Source organism: Rattus norvegicus, chromosome 16 (assembly GCF_036323735.1).
Source record: "Rattus norvegicus strain BN/NHsdMcwi chromosome 16, GRCr8, whole genome shotgun sequence".
Taxonomy (NCBI): Eukaryota; Metazoa; Chordata; class Mammalia; order Rodentia; family Muridae; genus Rattus; species Rattus norvegicus.
Window position 1 is genome coordinate 82,768,811 of NC_086034.1, and position 23,709 is coordinate 82,792,519.

A 23,709-nucleotide genomic window follows, 5' to 3' on the forward strand; every position below is an offset into this window, starting at 1 on the left:
GTTTGATGCATTTAATAATTTAAGCTCCAGTAGCAAATAAGAACAATGAGGAAGAAAAAAAAGTGATGAAGGAAGAATTCAGAACCCTGGCCCTGACTGGAGGCACCAATGTGAGCTGGGTCGATTTCCGAGAGTGGGCTAGTCAGAGGTGAACTTCTAGACACCCAGTGTGACCAGGACCTCACAAGTTACTTGAAAGGCATCCACGGGGCATCCCACCCCCAATGCCCTCCTATCTCATGGCAGGACATCTTACCGTGTGTGCCCTTCAGCATGGCCAAGAGCGTCAAGTCCTTGTACCTGGGCCGCATGTTCAGCGGGACCCCCGTGATTAGACTACGCTTCAAGAGGCTCCAGCCTACCAGGTGAGAAGCCAGGCACGCAGGACAGCAGAACCCAGGTGAGAGAGCTGATCCGGGAGCCCAAATCCACCCAAGACCTCTGAGAGAACCGGCTCCCTGTGTTCTGGAAAGCACCACAGGGGCCAAAGTCTACCTGGGCCCTGAGCCACCTTCCCTGTGCCTCACTTTGTCCCTTGGGTCTGTTTACAGGCTGCTGGCCGAATTTGACTTCCGTACTTTTGACCCTGAGGGAGTCCTCTTCTTCGCCGGAGGTCGCTCGGATAGCACCTGGATCGTCCTGGGCCTCAGGGCTGGGCGACTTGAGTTGCAGCTACGGTACAATGGCGTTGGACGCATCACCAGCAGTGGGCCAACCATCAACCACGGCATGTGGCAAACGGTAGGTGGAAGGCCAAGGCTCTCTCTAGCACTGGGGGCTGGATGTGTGGCCCATGGGTAAGACGCCTGCTCTAGTTAGCCGCTGCTTCATTGACTGAGTATAGCTTACTCAGAAAGGGCCTCATGCGAGAGCCACATGGCTTTGGCCCAGAAGATACTAGGAAAAAATGCTTAAGGATGACCAAGCATGATACCAGAGATAACCAACTCATGACACCCATGCACCTGAGCTGCTGGGGCCAGACTCCACCATCATCTGTTACAGGGGTTTCTTCTGCCCTCAGCTCTGACTGCTGTTCCCACTGGAGCTGGGGTGGTGCACAGTGTCCCCTAACCCACTCTGGAAACACATCCTATACTCCAGGCAGTAAAACAGGCTTGGGAAATAATGATTGGAAGGAAACCAGACATGGTTTTTCCTCTTAGCAATGTAGATGAAACGTTCCACTTGGTAGATGAGGAAGGACCCCTGCCATCTTTCTTTCCTGACATTGAGAGATTGGTCTCTGTAGCAGCAAGGGAAGGCTCCATGAAGAAGGAAGCCTGGGAGGAGGTCCTGCTACACAGCCATGGGGGACAGCAGCTGTCTGGGAACAGTCACTGTGACACGGTACTGCCTAGGGGACAACTCACACACCCTGAACTCGTGGCTCAGTCATAAAACAGCCCAGGAAGCCAAGGTCTGCCCCTTCTGGTGCTCCCTGACCAGCCGTTCATAACAGTCTGCCCTTCTGACAGACAAGGACAGATACTAAGTAAGCCTCCACCAGACCATATCTAGGTTAGGTTCCCACATCGGCTTCAAGGCTTCCCTGTGTACAGTGTTTTCTGAGGAATTTGCTTGATTATTCAACATTACTCCATCCTGGACACTAAATTGTTAGGGGGTTAGAAATTTTAAAAATATGTATGCTCTTCCAAACTACAGCACTAGCATGGGGGTTGCCGTGCTACAGACAGCTCACAGGCTGAGCAGACGGTGAGGGCAGAGGTGTTTAAGATTGGATACCTCAGGGCTGAGGATGAGCAAAGGGCTTCAAGAGGCATCAGGACACGGAGCACCTCCTAAGTAGCAGAGAGGTTAAGTTCAGGCAGGAGGTTACACAGGCCACAGAGGAAGGGTGGTCATGTACACCATGGAGGCAGACACACCAATAGGAGATCCAGAGTGAGCTGACATTCAGGGCTAGGCTGCACTGAAGGAATCTTGGGGTTTCTGCTGTAGAAATCTGGAAGGCAGTGAAGGCCGTGGGAAGGTGCAGGGAGTGATAGCTCTTTAACGATAATTATCTCATTCCCTTGGGCCATTATGGGCACCTAGCCATAGTCGCCTGTGTTAGCCAGGTTAGGTATGCAGACAGCAGGGAGCCCTGTCCTAAGTGTCACCTGACACCTCGGTAGTAAGCAAGTTAAATATTCCCTTCTCACATAGTGGAGAACCCGTCATCAGTAAAAGACATTTTGTTTGCCCAGCACAGCGTCTGCCATCTAAATACAGTGCACACTATGGTCACCCACTTTGGGATAAAAGTGTTCCAGATTGGGTTCTCTGCTATGAGGGATTTCCTGGACCCCAGAGTCAGTGGCACTGTTGGGCGGAAATTTGTCATCTGCATGACACTGGGTGACACTGGGTGAGGGGCAGCCAGGAGCTTCATTTTCAGATCCTTGTACTCTGGAGCCCAGACAGCACAAGATCGATTGCTAAATTAAATGAGATCAGCTTAGGGCTTACAGTAATGACAGAGGGCACACAGCCCATGTCCAACCCATGCTGATATCCTTCTGCCCACAGCAACCACACTGACTGGGGTCAGAACTGAGACCTGAATTTGTTTAATCAGGGAATTTTAGCTTGGTGACAAGCCTCTACAAAAGCCAGGGCCATGGCAGCACAGCGTGGTCTGTGGTGTAGCACCTGGGGCCTGGGCTGTGGCTGTCACTGGGCTGTTACCTGACACTGTGTTTGTGTCACATGTGGTGAGAACAGTTCAAACATGGAGCTGGCATTAGGTTCCGTCTGGCTGTGACCCCAGTACTCGGCAGGATTCAGGTTCCACTTTGTAGCCTGGAAGTCCCTCACACGGGCACACAAGCCACTGAGGGCAGCTCTCTGTGCCAGTCCATAGTGTCCAGGGTCCCGGATGTGCAGAGATCTTAGAGTAGGTCTTATCTCACTCTCCCCAAGACCAGTTGGATTGTAGCTAATACTCTGTGCTTGTCTCGGAGCGGATACTGTAGACAGCCAGGCTGCAGTCTCCCATGAGGCCTATGCTACATCAGAATAAGCATCAATAGAACCTTTCTGTGACTGCCTTCTAGAAAAGGCTGTGCGTTTCGGTTTTAACGCCAAATGCACTGGGGAGGCTGGCCCTCTGCACTGGACAATCTTGCGTCTGCTTTCATATCCCTGACCTGTGAGCTCCTGAGGGGAGAGCCACACTAATGACTTCCTCTGAGGAAAGAAGTGGGTGGGAAGAACCCAGACCATGGTTTAACTCATAGACACGAGTGATGTGGTGTGGTCTTATGAGGTCAGACTTCCTAGACCAAATACTTGGACATTGTTTCCCCTGAAGTCAGGTGCCCTTGGCCCAAGTGACACCGGCGTGGTTTCATGGGTCAGGCTCCTAGACACAGGTGACACGGCATGGCCGGCCCACTATGGGATCTTACAGAAGTGACCATCCACTTGACCCCCGTCTGACCCCCTTCAGATCTCTGTGGAAGAACTGGACCGCAACCTTGTCATCAAGGTCAACAAAGATGCCGTGATGAAGATTGCGGTGGCTGGGGGGCTGTTCCAGCTAGAGAGAGGCCTGTACCACCTGAATCTCACTGTGGGGGGCATTCCCTTCAAGGAGAGTGACCTCGTCCAGCCGGTGAGTCCACTCCCGACACGGAGGGGGATGCAGTTCAGGCTGGGCTGTACCTACAGGGGTTTACCCTCTAGCTGAGCCCAAGTCCTAGGATAGTGAGGAGCCACGGGATCTCCATGCTGGCAGCCACTCTTTGGGCATCAATAACTAAAGATGTATTCTTGGCCACCTCTCAGGATACTCATCCAAGTCGTCATCTGACTTGATAACAAGAAAACTTATTTTGCAGTAAAGACAAAAGGAATTAATAAATGTTTTGGATGTATCAGTTTGGGTTGCTAATCACACCTAGATTTCTAGTGACAGAAGCCCCAATGACAATGATGGGGTTTTTTTGTTTTGTTTTGTTTTTTTGGCCACTTTTCAGTCCTGTTTCTTTCTGTCGCCCGCCACGACTGGCCTTTGCTCTTCATCTGTCTCTGAGCCCAGTGGTCAGAACCCTCCTTTGGGGGTGGTGACAGATAGAAGCCCACTTCGTAGCTGATAGTGACTCAGTCACCACTCAGGAGAGTGCCAAGGGGGTGACATCAAACACACTGTTGCAGCTCTTCTGTGACACGTGAGGGTGACCTGATTTGATGATGTAACAGTGTGTGCACAGTGGGGCCTGTGGTCAAGCTGGTGCTGGCATCCCTTCCCCTAGTAAGGGACAAGGCACAATCACAATAAAATGCCCCCTGGACCTGCACAGTCAGTGGCAGGTACCTTGTCCCGCCTCCCCGCCACATGTGCTCCTGTCCTGAACGTATATAGGTGTCCTGATATGTCTTGAAAACAGAAGAGCTCTTTTGTGGAAAACTCCCTAAATTTCGTTTACACTGTAGATTTTATACATACATAAGCCAGGGGGCCCTGCCTGCAGATCCCGCAGTACTAGGCTCGAAACCTCTCTTGCTCTGGTCTGCCGTCATGGTGTCCTAGCTCTGGAAGCCACCAGGAGTCACCAGGACCTGTCTTTCCAGATTAACCCTCGCCTGGACGGGTGCATGAGGAGCTGGAACTGGCTGAATGGGGAAGACAGTGCCATTCAGGAAACGGTCAAGGCCAATACAAAAATGCAGTGCTTCTCTGTGACAGAGAGGGGCTCCTTCTTCCCGGGGAATGGATTTGCCTTCTATAGCCTCAACTACAGTAAGTGGATGGCGCCTTACCTGGGGCTGGCCGTGGTGGGACTTCTAGGCAGCCATCTAAATGGTTCCTACCTCAGGCGTAAGCTGGTTATCCTCAGGCTGGCCCAGGGCTCAGCAGGGCAGGCAAGGCCCGGCTCCCAGGACAACTATCTGGTCTTCACACGGAGTTAGCCGTGGAAGAGGAAGTGATGGAGACACGGTCCGATAGTTAGAAGCTTGCCCGTGTGAGCCCAGGGAGAACCTGGAAGAAACTCTGTACGGTCAACCTTGGACATGTCTGAACACGTGGGACAGTGCTCAGAAGTGTGCCAAGCCTTCACTGGCCGGGGACTTCATGACGCTTATAAATCAACGAAAGTTTAGATGTAGAAAGAGGGCGTGGAGTGAAGACAGGAGGGTCAGCTTTTATCACCCTTGGAAGGGGCCTGCAGCAGGTGCTTAGGGCCACAGGGAGATAAAGCGGGAAGGGCCTGGCACAGTGTGTCCCGCTGTGCATCTCAAGGATGTGGTAGGGGAGGGGGCTGCATGAGGCCTGCAGATCTTTGCTGAACAGGCATGTCAGCAATGGAAACTGTATCCGCCAGTCCTGGGGACAACCAAGGAGACACACAGGTCTGGTCCTCAGGTCTTAGGCTCCTTTATACAAGAGCCCATAGTTTCCTAAAATACAGTAGCCACTGAGGGTCATTTGGGCCCACCCAACCTCAAGTTCTGAGAGAGGGTGACAATGCCCAATAAGTCGCCAGGCTGAGAAAATGCACCAGACAGGCGGGGTCTGGTGTTCTGGTCAAGCACCGGTCATGCCTGTGCCTTGATCCACTCACAGCAGCTTCCTCTACTCTATGGAGTTTCACGAGGTGTAGATTTGAATCTCAAGACTGAGGGCTTCATCCTGCCTCCTGTGTTCACAACACAAGGCGTCCCACGGCTGCGTCAGCACCTGTGTGTGTTTTATGGGAATAAGTTTACGAGGCTCTGGAAAGCGAAAGCACCCAGACCACAGGCCTAGGGCCCGCTGGAGCAGTGCGTCTCACATCGTCTACTCCCAGCCACGCACAAGCGTGACCTCGAGTTCTTCAGCCAATTTCCATGCCGTAGAGTCTCCCGGAGCTGGCAGAAGGAAGGTCAGCACGTTGGCTTTGCTGTGGAAGGCACTTTGAGAACCGCAGGGGGAGACGTGGAAATGAGGCGGCAGATGGCCCTTGCTGGGCTTGTAGCTCCCTGGATAGGTTTTTGTTACTCGGAGGATACTTGGAAGTGGGGGGGGGGGGCAGCCATTCTGAGGCATCCCCAGTGCCCGTGGGTTGGGAGTCTACAGTCAGTGGTGCAGCTCTTCTTCGCTCCGTTCTGCACGCTGAGGAAGTAGAAGTTGTCACCCTGCCACTGGGGGACAACTATGTCGTCCCCCTCCCTCTCTGTGGCCCTGGCCCTCTCAACAGACGTGTTGAGAGACACTGGTAGGTCTTGGGGTACAGCCTTGTTGCGTGCTCCCCACTTGCCTTCTTACCAGGAGGTCCCCTCCCAGAGCGTGCAGAGCCGTCGTTCCCCGTGGCACACCGGTGGGTCCGGGCTGCTACTCACTCTCGCCTCTCTGCCACTTGGATTGTCTTGTGATGGGCTGCTTTCATTGCAGCCCGGACATCGCTGGATGTCGGCACGGAAACCACCTGGGAAGTAGAAGTCGTGGCTCGCATTCGCCCTGCCACTGACACGGGGGTGCTGATGGCACTGGTGGGGGACAAAGACGTCGTCCTCCTCTCTGTGGCCCTGGTCGACTACCACTCCACAAAGAAGCTCAAGAAGCAGGTAGGATTGAATGGGTCCAGCTTTGACTAGGACGCACTGGCCGCAGAGCACCTCCCCCTCATCCCCTTTGACCTCAGTCAAAGCCTGAGAGACACCCATTCATCCCCTGGCACCAGGCAGCAAGGAAAGGTCCTGAGGATATTGACTGCCCTGGAGACTCCTTCCCAGACCCAGGTCTAAGTGCACACAGCTGGGTGGTCCCCTCTGGCTTTGGGGACAAGGTTGCCATGCGGTCACACAGCCACAACTGCACAGTACGGGCCAAGGTGGCTAGTGGGCAGTGAGCTGGACCCTAGGTGTGGGGTGTCTCACAGGGAGCAGTGAGCCGTACATAGTAATGTCACTAGCACGGTGAGATTGCCACTTTCTCTCTGAGGCACCCACGAACCTAGCCATAAGCTCCGAGAGCGTTTCAGGTGATGAGGCTGGGTAAGGCCCTGGATTCGGCCACCCCCTCAGGGAGAGCCCCACTTCATCGCAGACTCTCTGTGCAGTGGCTCCCGAAGCCAGGCAACCGTATCAAGCCACTGACTCTGACTCTTTGCTTATAGGAGTTAAGGCTTTTGAGAAAGAAAGGAAAACATTCTTCCTCTCTCCCATGTTCCTAAGAGGGGTGGGCATCAGACAAGAGGGTTTCTTTCTCTGCCTGCCTGGGCCATACAGCCCTGTGTGCTACTTACACTAATCAGCAACAGGGTTGATTTCCAAGACACATACCACCAAAGACCCAGGCTTCATGCTGCCCAGCATCTCGACCCACCCCAGTATGTGAGATCAACAGCCCAAGGCTCTTGCCAGCAAAGACTGTTCACCCCAGAGAGGGCAGGCAGGGTGTATGACCTTCCCCAGTACTGGGCTACAGCTGACAGATGTACCCTGTTACATTCTTTTGAGAAGTCAGCTCGGACTGGGTAGAGTGACCCAAGCCCTCAGTTTTCCAAGGACTTTAAAAGGTTTTGTGTGCCCATGGAGACAAGGAAAGGGCACGGGGGTCAGAGATGGTTGTGAACACTCAAGTCCTCTAACCACTGAGCCATCTCCTCCTATCACCTGCTAGCTGCTCCCGGCTTTGCATGCAAAGAAACAGAGCCCGGCGGGGGAGGAAAAGGCACAAGAGTCCCTAGGCATCCTCAGAGCCGGGGTTACCATACACCATAAGAAGGGACTACAAAGACCAGAGGCTCATTAAGACACAAAAGCTAGCCTACAGGGCCAGCCTTGACCGGGATAGACTGACCCCTACCTATATCACTCCTTCGCTTCTGTATCCCCGGCAGCTGGTGGTCCTGGCAGTTGAGAATGTTGCCCTGGCCCTGATGGAAATCAAGGTGTGCGACAGCCAGGAACACACTGTCACTGTCTCCCTGCGGGATGGCGAGGCCACCCTGGAAGTGGATGGTACCAAGGGCCAGAGCGAAGTGAGCACCGCACAGCTGCAGGAGCGACTGGACCTGCTTAAGACACGTCTGCAAGGCTCCGTGCTCACCTTTGTGGGGGGCCTGCCAGGTAGGCGCTTCACACGGAGGCTGCGACAATGACTGTGAGACAGGCTTCTGGTTACAGGCACTATAACCGCAGGTCGCCCTGTGTACTGGCTTCTGTACTAGGGTTGGAATGAGGGGGTCTTAATCAGTTCTGCCAGACATGCTCTGAGTCGTCCATTGAAGAGTCTTATCCGGGAGCCCAGGAGCCCAAACACAGTGGTGAGGGTTACCAGGTGATACAGGAAGTGGGTATCTGGGGTACCTAAATACTGACAGGCATCTGTAGCTGACAGTGACTGCCCACCCACCCGCCCATCTCTCACTTTTACTACCAGAAGCTAGCAAAAGCAGCCAATAGCATCCCACTTGCTTACACAGGCCTGGAGGTGGGATTGGATGGAGCAGGGGTGGCAGGTAGGCACAGGGCTTGACTTTCAGCAAAGAGCAGACTCTGCCTGACCAGTAGGTATTTAGTTTTAACCAGTAAGAATCAGGAGCATTGGAACTCACAAGACACAAAGATACTCAGTAGACCATCTGCATGTGTGGTTGAGGGGAGATGATGCCTTGTGCTATATCCCCGTGGGACGGTAATAGAAGCGGGGGGGGGGGGGGGGCAAACGCCCTGCAGAGAGTGTAGGTGGGGCTGACCCCTATGCGGCCTGAACTCCCTTGGCTCAGTGTTTGCTCTCTTGCTGCTCAGATGTACAAGTGACTTCCACACCCGTCACGGCGTTCTACCGTGGATGCATGACTCTGGAGGTAAACGGGAAGACCCTGGACCTGGATACGGCCTCCTACAAGCACAGTGACATCACCTCCCACTCCTGCCCGCCTGTGGAGCACGTCACAGCCTAGACCGAGCTGCAAGAGTTCTCTACACCTAAAAGACACGGTGAAGCAGGGTCAGGGACACACAGCACCATCTCCTCTCGCATGGGCCCTGCAACACTGGAGCAGGTGGGCTACTGCCTTTGTGGCTTTTTTTTTTTCCTTGAGATCTTTCTTTTTGCCTTGTAATATATCTGTACATAGTGGGACTGATACCGGGTCAGCGGCTGCTCATGAGAGAGCCGCGAGGCCTGGTGAGAGCTGGCTGGAAGGGGCTGGACTGGAGGGGCTGGCGGTTCGCAGCAGAGCGGGACTATCTGAAGAAAATAATTCTCTATTATTTTTATTACCACATGCTTCTTTCTGATTCTAAAATATGGAAAATAAAATATTTACAGAAACCTTTTTAACCCTGTGTTGGTCACTGTCTATCCTAGAAGTTCTGCTTTGGGGGGTGAATGAACTTTGAGAGCATCCTACCATAGGCCCGCAGTTCGGGGGTCCCAGGAAGTCCCAGACAAGGCAGCTCTGAACTAGCTAGGAGCCTCTCCTCACATGAATGATGGCAAGAGCTAAAAGCCAGGGTTCACCAGCAAACTGCAGGCCCTCGATTTACTCTGCAAATGGAGACCAAGTTCTGTCTGGCTGTGCTGTCAGTCCCACCCCTAGAACCCTTCTTTTTTTTTTTTTTTTTTTTGGTTCTTTTTTTTTTTTCGGAGCTGGGGACCGAACCCAGGGCCTTGTGCTTCCTAGGTAAGCGCTCTACCACTGAGCTAAATCCCCAGCCCCCCCCTAGAACCCTTCTTAAAACTGCCCCTGACAACTAGAATGTGGGGGTGGCACCTGCATAGAGTCTACCCATCTTTCCCTAGACCAGACATTTGCCTCCATTTACTCTGTTTCAAGGCTACGAGCAGAGCCGAGAGAGCTAAACCCTCCCCGGGCTACAGGACACAAGAACACAGCAGCTTGCTCCTGTTTCCGAGCTTTTTTCCGAAGAAAAGTTGGGGAGACTGATTTTCTTTAACCCTAAGCACCCTCTAAGCTTTTGTGAAGCTTGAACCATTGTTGAACACAGTCCTGCCCAGAATCCTGAGCCTGCCCGTTCGTCCTCAGGCAGCCTCAGAAGCCTGCAACCCTCTAGAGGTCAGCTCTGTCTTCAACTGGTGAGGCCGCATCCCCCTAGACCTTCAATGGTTTTTCCTTGCGTCGGAGGCAACTCTGGAATGTTCTAATGGAATGTTCTCACGAACGTCCTCCAACCACCCCCAATTCTCTCCAGGTCATTGGGGCAAGAACAGAGCAGGGCAAATGCTGGTTTGGAACTAGACCACACAGACATGCAGGGAGCGGGCACATATTTGGCATTCCTCATCTGTCTTGGGGAGGCACCAATTCGGGAAGAGCACAGACACCTCTCTTCTCTGATTGCTGTATCCTCAGACTAGGCTGGCACCAAGCCTTATACCAAACAAAGCCATAACACCTCTGCCTACCATGGGCACCTCTCTTCCCTAAGTCCAGATGGGCAACCTGGGGATCATCCGGAACCTCTGAGGAGATATGATGCAGACTCTGAAGGAGAGTAGACTGGATTGTGTGGTCTTTGAGGTCTGAATTGGTTACAAAGTGGCCTCTTTTTCTAGGCAAGGGCTTTTATCATCTGCTTTGAGTTGTAGTCATTGTATCCTTGAGGCTGCTTTCTTGGGCCTGGGGCTCTCCCATGCTCACAGGACCCTTGTCAGCACCCCATCCTCCTCCCCAGGCTCTACTGCACCCCTCTCCCAGAAACTGATAAATATGCCTCCAGGTTTTACCAAATGTACCCAGGGTCAATCACCTTTTAGGAAGCACTTCGGTGGGGCAGACCATTTTACTGTATTTTCTAAACCTCCCAAAGCCTGCAAATCATACATTGAAACGGAAGGCTAAGTGATCTCATGGAAAGATACTGGGGATACCCAGGATCACAGGGTCCCTGTCCAGAATAGACAATGACTTCTTACAGGTAGAGGGACCAAGAGAGAAGCAAATAGAGGAGCTAAGCCAGCCCGGTATGATGCCACCCATTACCACACTATTGCTACTGGGTCTTAGCAGAGCTATCTGTGACCCACAGGGAAGCGGTACAAGTGGAATCCCAACCCAGGCAGACTGATCCAGTAAGGTGAAGGAGCCCAGCTCAGTCTCTCACCAGTGGAGCAGGGCCCACCCCAAACTTGTCCCCCACATTCTCATGAGAGCAACCATCGCACAGACCCAGAAACAACCCCATCTCCCATCAACCGGAAAGCAGCTGCAACTGATAGGTTCTGTGACAAAATGAATGGCCATGAGCAAATCTCACTGCCCAGAGCAGAAGCCAAGCACAGGGCAGACCCCCAGACAGCATATGAAGAGGCAAAGCCATTGAGGGCTGAGACACTGAAACGCAGGCTCCAGCTGGCTTCCCAGCCTCATCCGCACAAAGGCAAGAACACTGTCGGTGTATCTGGCCACACTGCAGATTAGTGTGGGTTGAGGGGGGCTGCTCTGGAGACTGGGGTGCAGGGCCTTACATTCTCTGTGGCTGGAATGAGGAAGACAGACATTTTTGTGGCAAGGAGCAAGACTGTTGACCTTGGGAGTTCAGTGTTTCTTAATAGCTCTTGGCTCCAGTGGGCATGGGCTCTATACCCAGACATGTGGTTCTGCAAAGGCCCTAGGGCTAGCTTTATGAAGTTCAGAGGTAGAGCCCCTTGGGCCCAGAACACAGAACTACTGAATGCAAAACTAGGGTGTCATGAAAATGCTAGGGAGAGGTGTGAGGCCCTGCACCGGGGAGGCTCGGATATCTTACAGACCCTTGCTTCTGGCAGCCTCCAGAACTTGTCTTTTCTCTATACCAGCACTCACAGATGAGGCAACCTTTGTCCCAGTCCTGGGGGGAAAAGCAGCCTACTGTGTGCGTCTTTATCAAGGATAGTTCTTTGTGCCTCTGGCCACCCTCAACTTCCTGAACCTCACCCCCACAAGAAACAGGAACCTTGCCGTCACTCGTAGGATGTGTTCTGCCTCAGCCAGCACTGTAGCATGTCCCTTGTGAGAGTTGTTCAACTGTGCCCTCTGGATAGAGGCAGGGGACAGAGCCAGTTGACCCCTGACCCTGCCGAGGAGCAGTGCCAAAGGCGCCCTCCGAAGTCCAGAGAGGGTTTTGGCCTGTTGCCCCAAGTGCAACTCCAAGGAGACTTTCACAACTGCCTCTGAAACTAGGTCCTAGGAGGTATTAAATATCCTAGTGCATACAGTGGTGTAAATACAAGATGGCAGAATATTATTGTATTGACCCAGAGTCCTAGGGAGGCTAGGGTCAGCCTCCTGGAGGGCATAGGGAAGCAAGACTGGGCTGGATCCAAAGTCAGTCAGCATCAAATAGAAACCAAGACCCTCTCACGCTCAGGCTGCAAGGCCAAACGCAATAATAGGGACAGTGCATAGTTAGCAGTCCTCAGAGCAGTGGCTGCCTCAGCACTTCAGGGACCAGTGGGTGGCTCTCCCATTTGCAGCACATCCTCTGTACAGACAGACTTATCGCCTCCCTGCTTGGACCTGTGTTGGGGGCCTTTGTGGGAAAGTGTTTAGAAAACCTCGCCTGCTTTGGTAAGAGCGTCTGTTGGACAGAGTGGCCAGCAGGGGGCGCAGGATCCATACCTTCAAAGATCCTCCCTCACAACCTGCCAGTTCTGGACCTTAGAGAGGGTTCAGAGTGGTATGGCCATAGAGAGGCGAAGGTAGTCTGCTATGGCCACACAGTGGCTAATTAATGACTAAACCAGTGGCCACAAATCAACAGCATACCATAGGGAAAACCAAGTGTGAGATCTGGAATCTACCAAAAGGTGGAGCTTGCATAGAGGCAGAACTCAAAAGCTTGCTTCCTTCACATCAGAAAAGTAGAGTCTCGGGGGTTTGGGCAGTCCCTTCTCAGAGACATGCTCACAGAAGTCTGTCGACCTGTAACTCATTTCCTGAAGGAACCATCCTCACTGAAAGAAATGCCTGGCTACCTTCTCTTGGCAGGGTAATAGTGACTGATAACCAGCCATGAAGGTGTGTGGAGCTGTAAGCAATGGCCAGTGCGAAAGAAGCCCTTCCAGATGAGGGAGGAGGTGGCTGGGGTCTAGTACGGTTTGCTGCTGGTCTTTACCTAGGGAGAGGCAGTGGACAGCAGAGGTGGTGCAGAGCCAGTCAGCCAGCTAGCTCTGCCCCTGCCTCTGCCTGACCTTTGCTGGACAGGGTATGCCCAAGGGAAGGGCACAGCTATACGGTGTTTCCTGAATTCTTTACGAGGCTGGCTGCAGAGGCTTTCTGTATGTGGCTTTATTATTTCTGTTTTATTTCTGAAAACCCCAGACCACGTTACTTTTTAGTCTACTCCCTCCTCCGTGTCAGGGTACGTAGGGGGGAGGCTTCTCCCCTGGGAGGAAGTAGGCTGGTGTGCAGGGTGAAGGGGCATGAGGATGCCCATGGCTGGAGTGGCACTGGGAGGGAGACTCTGTGTCCTCAGGCAGAAAGAGGTCAGCAGAGGCCGGTGGGGCACTGGAGGGCTGCAATTAAACAGAGAGGCGTCCTGGGTCAGCAGGTAGGGGAACTCAGCCACACTGTCCAGACATATGCCAGCACCACCTTGACCCAGCACCCTACCAGACCAGGAGCCACCGGCTCATCATGCCTCTCAGGAAGCCTCTAAAGCCTAGAGCAGCCTATAGAGGTTAGCCTGGATAGAGCCTGATTGGCACAGACCTGGCTTCTAAAGCTGCTGGGGAGACAGGAAGGTCTCCAAATTCTAGACTGGGTTGGCCCGCTTAGCCCAGTCAGCTTTTGCTAGCACTGACTAGAAGATCCAGGGACAACCTACAGCCAGGACCTTAGCCCTCTCTAAGACAGTAAGTCCATTACTGTTCCTAACACAGCATGGTGGTCATTATGACAACAGCCCAGTTAATAGGGTCATAGTCTAGAAGTTTAAGGAAGGTATTTTTCAGATATAATTAACATTTAATCGGTGACTTTGAGTAAGCCGGTGCCCTCCATACAGTGGGGAGCCTGGTCCAATCACTTGCAGACCTTAGGGAAAAAGGCAGAGACCCTCAAGGAGAAAGAAACTCTTGCCCAAGCACATGGGTTATAGTCCCAATAGTACTTCCTTGGTCCTAAGGACAGTGGACCACTGGATTGGAGAGATGGCTCAGCAGTTAAAAGCACTGGCTGTTCTTCCAGAGGTCCTGAGTTCAATTCCCAGCAACCACATGGTGGCTCACAACCTTCTGTAATGGGATCTGTATACATGATAAATCTTTAAAACAAATAAAAGCAAATCTCACTCTCTATATTTGCTGGGGTTTTATCTCTGACACCTAATAGACACCCCAAGATCAAAGGCGAGTTAATGTGAGGAGAGAAATTTGGGGAACATCACAGGTCTGAAGTAATCTTTTCTAGTATTGTCCTTTTCCTTTTCCCTTCTTAAGTAGCAGAAGTTTAAAAAACTTAAAATCAGTATTTAAATACATAAAGTGAATGTTGAAGTGAGTTTTTAAAGGTGATTCCTGTGCACTCTGTGATGAGGCTTCCCCTGGCTGCATCTAGGTCTCATAAACAACCAGCTGGCCATGCCTTCCTGATGCTGGAGTCGGGGTCTGGCAGCATGTCCATCCCAAAGCCACTTCCCCCCAAGGAAGGACGACTGGAGCCTGAGGATGTCTCCCTGACTGGAGACTAATGTCACAAAAAGCGCCACTGTTGGCTCTCAAATCTTGTTTCTCCCTGAAGTCTGTGTGTGCACCCTTAAGAGTACAGGGGCAGTGCATGCATGGAGATTGTCCTCTCAGGTCTGCTAGGAGGGGCGTCTCATACTGTCCACTCTGCTCTTTCTGAAAATAGGCAGATACACAAGCCATGGAGCAAGCCCTTAGAAACCTCAGAGCAAGTCTGAGAACCTCAGGATAAACCACCAGAAATCACAGGACAAACCACCAGAAATCACAGGATAAACCACCAGAAATCACAGGATAAACCACCAGAAATCACAGGATAAACCACCAGAAATCACAGGATAAACCACCAAGAACCTCAGGATAAACCACTGGGAAACTTGGAGGAAAGCACCTCACTAACCAAGGCCCCATGAAGGCACTTCCTGTCCACACAGAGGTGGACAGTGCTATTGCCCCAGAAATGCCATTAAGCTAACCTCCTGCCGTCATGCTGAGTACACGGCTGGGTTAGGCACTGGCCCCTTCAACGTTTTGGGTAAACAAACTTTGTTTGTTTACTATCTTTGTGAAACACCCCCAATAACCATCTTACTCCCTTCTGTTATGCAGGGATGTTTGCTGGCTGCTAATGACTTCAACGGGACAGTTAAAATGTCTCGTTTTGTCTCTGTAGGCCAGTGGAGACAGCATCCGTTCCAATGTTCTGAGGGAACACACGGCTCATGTCTGTTTCCACGGAAATCTGATTACTAAACATAGGTGCGATTATACTTTCACACATGCTGCCAAGAAAGCTGCTTAGCCTAGAGGGCGGGGTCTCAGTCCAGAGGGTGGAGTCTCAGCCCAGGGGTGGGAGGAGTCTCAGCCCGGGGGCGGGGTCTCAGCCAAGAGGGTGGGGTCTCAGCCTAGGGGGCGGGGTTTCAGCCCAAAGGGTGGGGTCTCAGCCTAGGAGGTGGGAGGTCTCAGCCCAGGGCGGGGGGGGGGTGGTCTCAGCCCAGGGGGCGGGGCTCAGCCAGGGGGCGGTGTCTCAGCCCAGGGGGCGGGGGCTCAACCCTCTTTTGGGAGGAAGGGAAGCCTCCATTCTGAAAACACAAAGGTCCGGGAAAGGTAGGTCTTCTGGGGGGGATACCCGAGGACACGTGACTTCAAAACAAGTGATTTCATCCTATTCACCAGGCCCATGGGTCAAAGAAACTCAATTCAACGTAGGGTAATGACAGCTTTACTTAGCACAACTCTGGGAGTCTCATAACTGCCTCTACTGGTGCCAGACAAGCCACCAACCAGCCAGGCTGCATGAGCAGGCATTGTCCCACTTAGAAAGGTTGTCTAGACCTGGGATCTCAATCTCCCCACAGGAGACTCTGGGCGATGTCTGCAGATGATTCGTTTGTCGTGACTAGGGGGTCTCTACGTGACATGGCACAGTGCTAACGAAGATGAAAGCCAGGAGGATCACAGCCCCACAAGCCTACAATGGCAAGCCCAAGTCAATACAGTACCACTGGACAACTGGGGCCACTTTACCCATGGCCAGCAGAACTTCACGGGACATGAACAAGCCAAAACCAAGAGTGGAAATAGGAGAGGCAGAGCCTGTCCAATAGGATCTCACTTCAGATCACCTCCCTGATGTACAGCACCGGGCACATGACCCCTACAGAGTTGACACCTTTGTAGGTAAATTTCATCAGATGTTGGCAAGCACCTGTCTCCAGGTAGAGCACTCACTAGCATACAAGTGTTCAGAGCCCAGGCAGATGTTGGCACCCTAAGTCTCCCTGGCCAGCATGAGGCCAGTTCACAGCTAAAATAAACAGCTACTAAAATAACTCCCTGATGGGACGAGAACAGCAATGAGCCTCAGAAATGACATGACCCAGGGTTGGGGATTTGGCTCAGTGGTAGAGCGCTTGCCTAGCAACCACAAGGCCCTGGGTTCGGTCCCCAGCTCCGAAAAAAAGAAAAAGAAAAAAAATGACATGACCCATCCCATAATGACCTCCTTCCCCCTCATCTACAACAAAGTACAACCGTCTCTACCCACAGCCCTACTCAGAAGCCCGCAGAAATCACAACCGACATCACGGCATGCCTACCTGTAGTGGCAGAGGGTAGGAGGAACAGGTTGGCACACTCATAGACGGAGGGCACAAGCCGGTGTAGGCTAGGATCTGCTGTGCTGGGTTGTAGAGGATCTGAGGTGGTGGCGATGGGCCATAGGCCAGCTGAGACAGAGGGACCTGTGAAGAAAGCCGGGGCCATGACCACCCAAACCCTCACAGCCACTCGGGGAAGTATTCTGACCTGTGGCCTGGCCTTCTGGGGACCCTAACCCAAGCCACAAAGAGTAGGCCAATCTTCTCTTGATGACTTCGTAGAGCATCCTTTACACCTATCTCTAGATTGGAATCACCACTTGAAGAAGCAGCCTGGTAGAGCCCAAGGACTAGACTGGGAACCCGGGACCTGCCAAGACATTCCCCAAATGTCCCTGGCAACAGGAAACCTGAGAAGAAGAGTTGAGCAGTGGTTTCTGGGGTGCTGCTGAAGGGCACAACAGTGACCAACGCCCCCGGGACCACAGAACAAGCAAAGCAAGCATTGCCCAGGTAGTGTTTTACAACCATGTGGACTTGGAAGAAACCCTGAAGGGTTTGCCATGGACCCCGGAGAGGACAGAGGGAGGTTCTTCCAGTGATGTAAGGGCAGTGGGCTATAGGGCTCAGGGGTGGATTCAGTAGGACTGGCTCAGAAGAAGTAGGTAGGGATGGATTTCAGCTTTCTCATGCAGCTCGTTAAAATGGGGTCCAAGCCCTACCCAGAACCACCACGCCCAGGCAGCCATGAATCCCACAGTGACAGAGTGACGTTTTGTTCTTAGATGGCAGCAAGGACTTCCCGCCTAAGAGGGTGGGGGAAGGAAGAGTCACCCAGTGGGTCATCAGGTGCTTTGAGCAACAGTGATTGGTTGTCCTAGTTGTCACCTGACATGCAGACCACTTGAGAGTTTGGGTCCTCCTTTATTGAAGGAGCCGCTGAGCTCTCTTGAAGGGGAGGGCCTTGTACTCGGGGCTATGACTGACCACCTGGAAACACATAGCAAGACACCACTCACCATGTCCTTGAAGGCCCCCAGCACTGCAGCTGTGACAATGCCCAGGCAAAGGCCCAATACGTTCAGCACTGTGGATGCCCAGAGCAGCCGGTACAGGTGGACCACATCCCGACAGCTACGCACGCCCACGAATTCATAGTAGGCAGGCGAGGGCTCTGCGCTGTAGGAGGGAGAGTAAAGTTCCTGTCCTCATCGCTAGATCATGGCCAGGTGACAGGCTGCACCACAAACCCTGGGGACCCCCAGTGCCCAAGGCCTCTGGTTCCTCTAGTGCTGGTCTCCTCTTACACAGGTGAAAACACCTCAAACAAGTCAGAGATCTCTGCTTCTCTGGGGATTCAGCTACCTTAGGTGGGGCTGGCTAGGGAGGCTCCACCGGGCCTCACAGCGAGGTGTAAAATGGACATAGGATGTCCCAAATTACTAGCTCTGGGACCTTACTGGCCAACAGGGACAGTGGCTGAGATACCCCTCTACACTAGAGTAATAAGAAAGCATTTTTCTGTTTTCATTCTCCATGTCCGTGGGTCTCAGTCCTGAGAGGGAGCTGAGCAATGCACAACTGGAATGTGTTGGTTGCCCCCTAGTGGCCAGCTGCCTCATGTGGTCCTCCTCCCTGAACCCTCAGGTTCTTCCACACACCGTGTGCACTTGGGTGGAAACCCAGTCACTCCGCCATTTTGATGCTGAAACCGGAGGGAAGAAGCAGGAAACGAGAATGGATACAGGAAGGAAGCGATGGGGGCCTCTCTCGCTCTCGGACAGATGTCCCGTGCCGGGTCCTTCTTGCGCTCACGCACATGCGTGTGTGTGTTTAGATGTGTGTGCACCTGAGGCAGCCTTACCTCCCACAGGCATAGAGGTCACAGCAGTAGCATGTGTTACTCCTCACCTTCAGTTGGCATCTCCCACTCAAAGAGTAGCAGGTGACCTGGGGTAGAGTGAGCCAGGTTCAGACCTTATCCTACGCAGACAGCCGGCAGCCCTTGTCCAAGACCTTCTCCTGCTCAAGAGCGGGACTGTGTTGCCAGGACCCACACTGACCCATGGTACAGTGGGACAGGGTGGGGCAGGGAGGAGAGGCAGGGCAAGACTAGGCAGGGCAGGGCAAAATGGGACTGGACAGGACAGGACTAGACAGAGCAGAGTAGAACTAGGCAAGGCAGGGCTGTCAGAATCTCACGCCATCCCACACAACACACAGACAGCTCTTTCCTGGAATGCCCAGCACCTACATTCTCAACCTTCTGCAGGTCCGAAGACCCCAGAACCCATCAATAAGAGAAATCTATGACCCGTTTGCCTTCCTGGTTCCCGCCTCGCCTTGGCACGGGCACTTTTGGCGTGAGCAGCCTTGTTTAGCTGAGCCAACACATCTCCAGAGCACTGGTGTGGAACATCCCCCACTGGACCCCGTTGCCAGTGCCCACCCGGGCTGGTCTCACGGGTCAGCTGCTGCCCTTCCTGGCATCTCACTCGAGTAGAGAGTGAGGTCATACTACAGCTGCCCGGCTCAAAGAGCCAGAGACTCCTTCAACACTGCACGTGTGTTACCCCAGTGTTTCGTGGCAGTGATGAAGTTAGTGAGAATGCTAATTGGGATGCTAATTGACCACGCAGAACTGGGGAGATGAATCCTAGTGCTGTACTAATACCGTGCCAAAGAGGAAAGTGCGCAGCTGTGATTCCAAAGAGAACCCAAGGCATTGAACACTCGAGCCTCGCTCCTAGCTTTCAATGCCTTGAGATCCATACAGCAGAAGAGCTGTGAGGATTAATGCAGCCATTTTAACCAGATGCAGAAAGGGGATGTGAAGACACACTTGCCAAAGAGACTCACCTCTGTCTGATAGACATCGTACAAGTACCCAGCCCCACTGGAGTAAAACTGGCATCTTCCTGCACTGAGAGGCCTTGGTTCCTAAAGCAGAAAATGCAGATGGGTCAGACTGGTCATGCCCAACCAGGAATGGCTAGGTTAGATTTGCCTTCCACGGACTGGTGCAGAACTGAGGCCACATGAGCCATTGCCTGCCATGGCAATTGTGTGGTGTTCACGGGGAAAGGATTCCAGACACCCACCATCTATCTGCTGAGCAGACATCAGCACAAGGACAAGGGGCAGGCAGTTGAATGGCCAAGGGGTGTTCTACACCTCGCCAGGCCGCCAGGCTTCTCTGTCTTTCTAGAAGCAAAACAAATTTCTTCTACTAGGAAGGGACAAGGAAGATTTGGGACTGATTCACTCATCCATCTAAAGTACCCATATATTCATCCATCCATTCAATCATCCATGCATCCATCCATTCAATCGCCTATGCATCCATCCATTCAATCGCCTATGCATCCATCCATTCAATCATCCATGCATCCATCCATTCAATCATCCATGCATCCATCCATTCAATCATCCATGCATCCATCCATTCAATCATCCATGCATCCATTCAACCACCTATGCATCCATCCATTCAATCATCCATGCATCCATCCATTCAATCATCCATGCATCCATCCATTCAATCATCCATGCATCCATCCATTCAATCATCCATGCATCCATTCAACCACCTATGCATCCATCCATTCAATCATCCATGCATCCATTCAACCACCTATGCATCCATCCATTCAATCACCCATGCATCTACCCATTCAATCATCCATGCGTCCTTCCATTCAATCATCCATGCATCCATCCATTCAATCACCTATGTATCCATCTACTCAAGCACCTATGCATCCATCCAATCATCCATGCATCTATCCATTCAATCACCTATGCATCCAACCATTCAATCATCCATGCATCCATCCATTCAATCACCTATACATCCAATCATTCAATCACCCATATATCCATTCAGTCACCTATGCGTCCAATCATTCAATCACCCATACATCCATTCATCCAATCACCCATGCATCCAATCACCTATGCATCCAGTCATTCAATCATTCATGTATGTAGTCATTCAATCACATATGCATCCAATCATTCAATCATCCATGAGTCCTTCCATCTGTCACGCCCCACCATTTGACATAAGCTCATCAATATCTTATCTCGCCATGTTCCCACCACTGTGTTTCCAACATTCATGGAACCGACATAGTGTTCCGACATGAGGAAGCCAGGGTAAGCTAGAGCTGCAGGTGAGTGAAGGAGGCAGACTAGTGAGTAGGCGGTTGCTAAGGCAGCAGACAGACAGTGGGTCCTGGGACTGATGGAGTGCCATAAAGTCATGGAACCTGTAAATGCTCCTCTGCGTTCTCTATTATGTATCAACGACATTTCCTAAAACACCACTTCTGCCCTAAGAGGAGTCTAGAAACCACCAGTGATGCTGGCAAAGGCAGCAGACAAAGACAGGCATGAGAACCAGACAGCAGGTATGGCAGGGCATAGCACCTGAGTGCCAAGCTAAACATGGATGGGTTCAATGGGAGGCACTGGCCCCAGGTGGTGCATGATGGGAACAAGTGGAACAGTGGTGCGGGGAAGGCAGTGGAGATGGGAGGCTACGGTTGGAGCTTGAGATCTGGCTCACAAGCTCAGAGGAGGCTACAGGGATGTCAGACTGACAGCCTTCATCACAAAAATGGCAAGACACAGATCCTGCCCCAGTGGACTTCTCAGGGAGAGATGATGGTGTAAAGTGGGAATGGAATCTTCACACCATCTCCCCGACGTGATGGCAGCTTGGTGTGTATCTGCGTGATACCAGTGGCCTCTGAGGGTGAACCTCAGTGAGTCACCAACACTCTGGCCACCCACCCACAGAACTGTAGCTGACCATAGGACACCAGGGGTCTCGGCCTTCAGGTGATTGAATGATTGATGATGTGGGGTGGGGCCCAGCTGGGACTGCGCATGTGGGTCCTCTGCTGAACTCTCAACAACACTGCCATCTTCAGAGGCCCAAGACTGAGCTTTCATCCCACACATCAGATGCACAGGGATGATGGGTATAACAGGTGGGCACAAATAGTTGGGCATGCTCAGATGGATTCATGCAGGCAGGAACGGGTGGGCACACAGACAGATCTGCCTCCTAGACTCTAATTCATCGATGAAGCCAGAAAGGTGAGTGAGGTCCTCTCACACCTGTGGCTGCAGACAGGACACTATGAGCCTGGAGACAGAAGCTTTTGAAGGGTGATTTCTTTCAGCCAAGTGCTGAAGAGCTGCAAGGGAAAAAACATACTCTACCCAGGGACAGAATCTCAAGTCAATGTTGGCACATACTTTGGGGAGTGCTGTCGCCTGTATGCAGATGGCCAGATGCCTAAACACCCAACTGTGTGCACTGGGGGAGCTACACACCCTGGACACACATACATGTGTGTTCATACATGCAAATACACTCACAGAATTCCCACCAGGCAAAAATGGTGCATATAAAGTCATACCGCTATGTCATAATAGTGTTCCTTATACCTCACATCACACCATATATACTGTATGAGCACATCATGCTATATCATGCTACATTCATCTCCTGTGTCTCGGGACATCACACCACATCATGGCATAATCCATATCATTCAGATCACATTGTACATACGTCCCACTGGGTATCACAACATGTTGTATCACAACATGTCATTCGCGTCCTCCAACATCAACGTGAATTATCTTCCAGCCACCGTATCACAGTGCACACATGTTCTACTGTGCCTTTTATGTTGTACCACGTCATTCACACCACAGCACTCGGCACAGCATAGTCTGTCACGTGACATACTAGATGTGCTTCTTTCTGAATCGTGTCGGTCTCCTTTATTAGGCCAGAACCCCTGGCTGCTTCATCATTTGCCTGTGGCACCTGGGGGCCTGCCTGTCCCTGCAGCTGCTAAACAGGTGAATAATCGTAGCTGTGCATTGTGGGGGCAAAGTTCAGACTGGCTGCCGATGAAACGCAGACACAGGCAGCGTCTTCTGCTCTGTTCATAGCTATGTCTCTAGTAGGACTCTCTACACTCCCTTAAAGTCCTTTTATAGGTAAAGATGTTTCTTTTTCATGATTGTAGCCCCACACTGAGCAATAATCTTTGAAGAGAGACCATGAGTCTGTGAACACACACAAGAGCAGAGTCTGAGATTCCATGGCGTGTTAAGTGTGTTAAGTGTGGTAAGTTGAGGACAGCCCCTTGGACACAGAGCTCTGGAACTGAGGAGTGGGGACAAGGGTTCCCTAGTGCTGGGGAGTGGAGGGTGGCAGTCACTGAAATGATAAAGGATGCTTACATCTGCTGTGTGATGTGTATGTTTCTATCTGCTGTGTGTTTGTGTTTGTGTCTGCTGTGTATGGTATGTTGTTTGTGCCTGCAAGGTGTGGTATGTTGTACTACTGTGTGTGTGTGTCTGTTTATGATCCTATCTGCTGTCTATGGTATGTTCGTGTCTGCTGTGTGAGGTGGGTGTTTGTATCTGCTGTGTGTGGTTGTCTTTGTGACTTCCGTGTGTGGTATGTGTTTGTGTTTGCTGTGCATACGTGGCCTGTGGGAGGCAGAGGATTCGGGTTGCTGGGGCCAGACTCAGCGAGAGCAGGATGGCGATGGTGGCCCACCTGGAGCCTGTGTGAAGACGTAGAGCCCAGCTGTGCACCTGAGATGCTTTTTACATGGACACGGAGCTCTAGAAACAGACTGTGTGTCAGTCAAAGGCAGTACTCACAATGTGCCGGGCTGCGAACACGCCGTCCACTATGGCACAGCAGAACGCTGCCACCACCCCAAAGCTGAGGAACACAATGGCCGCCACCAGCTAGGAGAAGAAGACAGAGGAGTGTGGAGTCTTAGCCTAAAGAAACCCAGCCTTGAACACAGTCAGAACCCGCGTGGAGTTGATGGCCAAACCATTGCTGATTTCCTTTCATCCACCAGTGACTCGGCCCCAAGGGGGAGGGTAGCCATATACTCACGCATGTGGCACACTGTGGGGTCTGCACAATGAGACAAA

The 23,709-nt window shown here is 52.1% G+C and overlaps 2 protein-coding genes across 8 annotated transcripts in view; one reads left to right on the plus strand and one right to left on the minus strand.

Annotated features, from left to right (window-relative positions):
- Gas6 (growth arrest specific 6) overlaps positions 1 to 9,280 on the plus strand; it is a 30,415-nt gene extending 21,135 nt beyond the window's left edge. Inside the window, 7 exon segments of the mRNA NM_057100.2 lie at positions 247 to 365; positions 552 to 741; positions 3,458 to 3,622; positions 4,582 to 4,750; positions 6,383 to 6,555; positions 7,833 to 8,061; positions 8,743 to 9,280. Of these exon segments, the coding sequence (NP_476441.2) occupies positions 247 to 365; positions 552 to 741; positions 3,458 to 3,622; positions 4,582 to 4,750; positions 6,383 to 6,555; positions 7,833 to 8,061; positions 8,743 to 8,897 (1,200 nt within the window). The 3' untranslated portion in view covers positions 8,898 to 9,280.
- The window catches only part of Tmem255b (transmembrane protein 255B), a 51,215-nt gene that overhangs the window by 9,575 nt on the left and 17,931 nt on the right, over positions 1 to 23,709 (minus strand). For 2 of the 7 annotated variants that reach the window (XM_017600045.3, NM_001106094.3), the window contains exons 4-9: positions 23,425 to 23,514; positions 19,585 to 19,665; positions 18,590 to 18,675; positions 17,745 to 17,904; positions 16,726 to 16,869; positions 13,215 to 13,456 (exon numbers count right to left, since the gene is read on the minus strand). In XM_017600045.3, the coding sequence (XP_017455534.1) occupies positions 13,298 to 13,456; positions 16,726 to 16,869; positions 17,745 to 17,904; positions 18,590 to 18,675; positions 19,585 to 19,665; positions 23,425 to 23,514 (720 nt within the window). In that variant the 3' untranslated portion in view covers positions 13,215 to 13,297. Of the gene's footprint in view, positions 1 to 13,214; positions 13,457 to 16,725; positions 16,870 to 17,744; positions 17,905 to 18,589; positions 18,676 to 19,584; positions 19,666 to 23,424; positions 23,515 to 23,709 lie in introns of those variants that run through there. The other 5 variants (XM_063275257.1, XM_063275260.1, XM_063275259.1 and 2 more) reach the window with 4 other exon arrangements.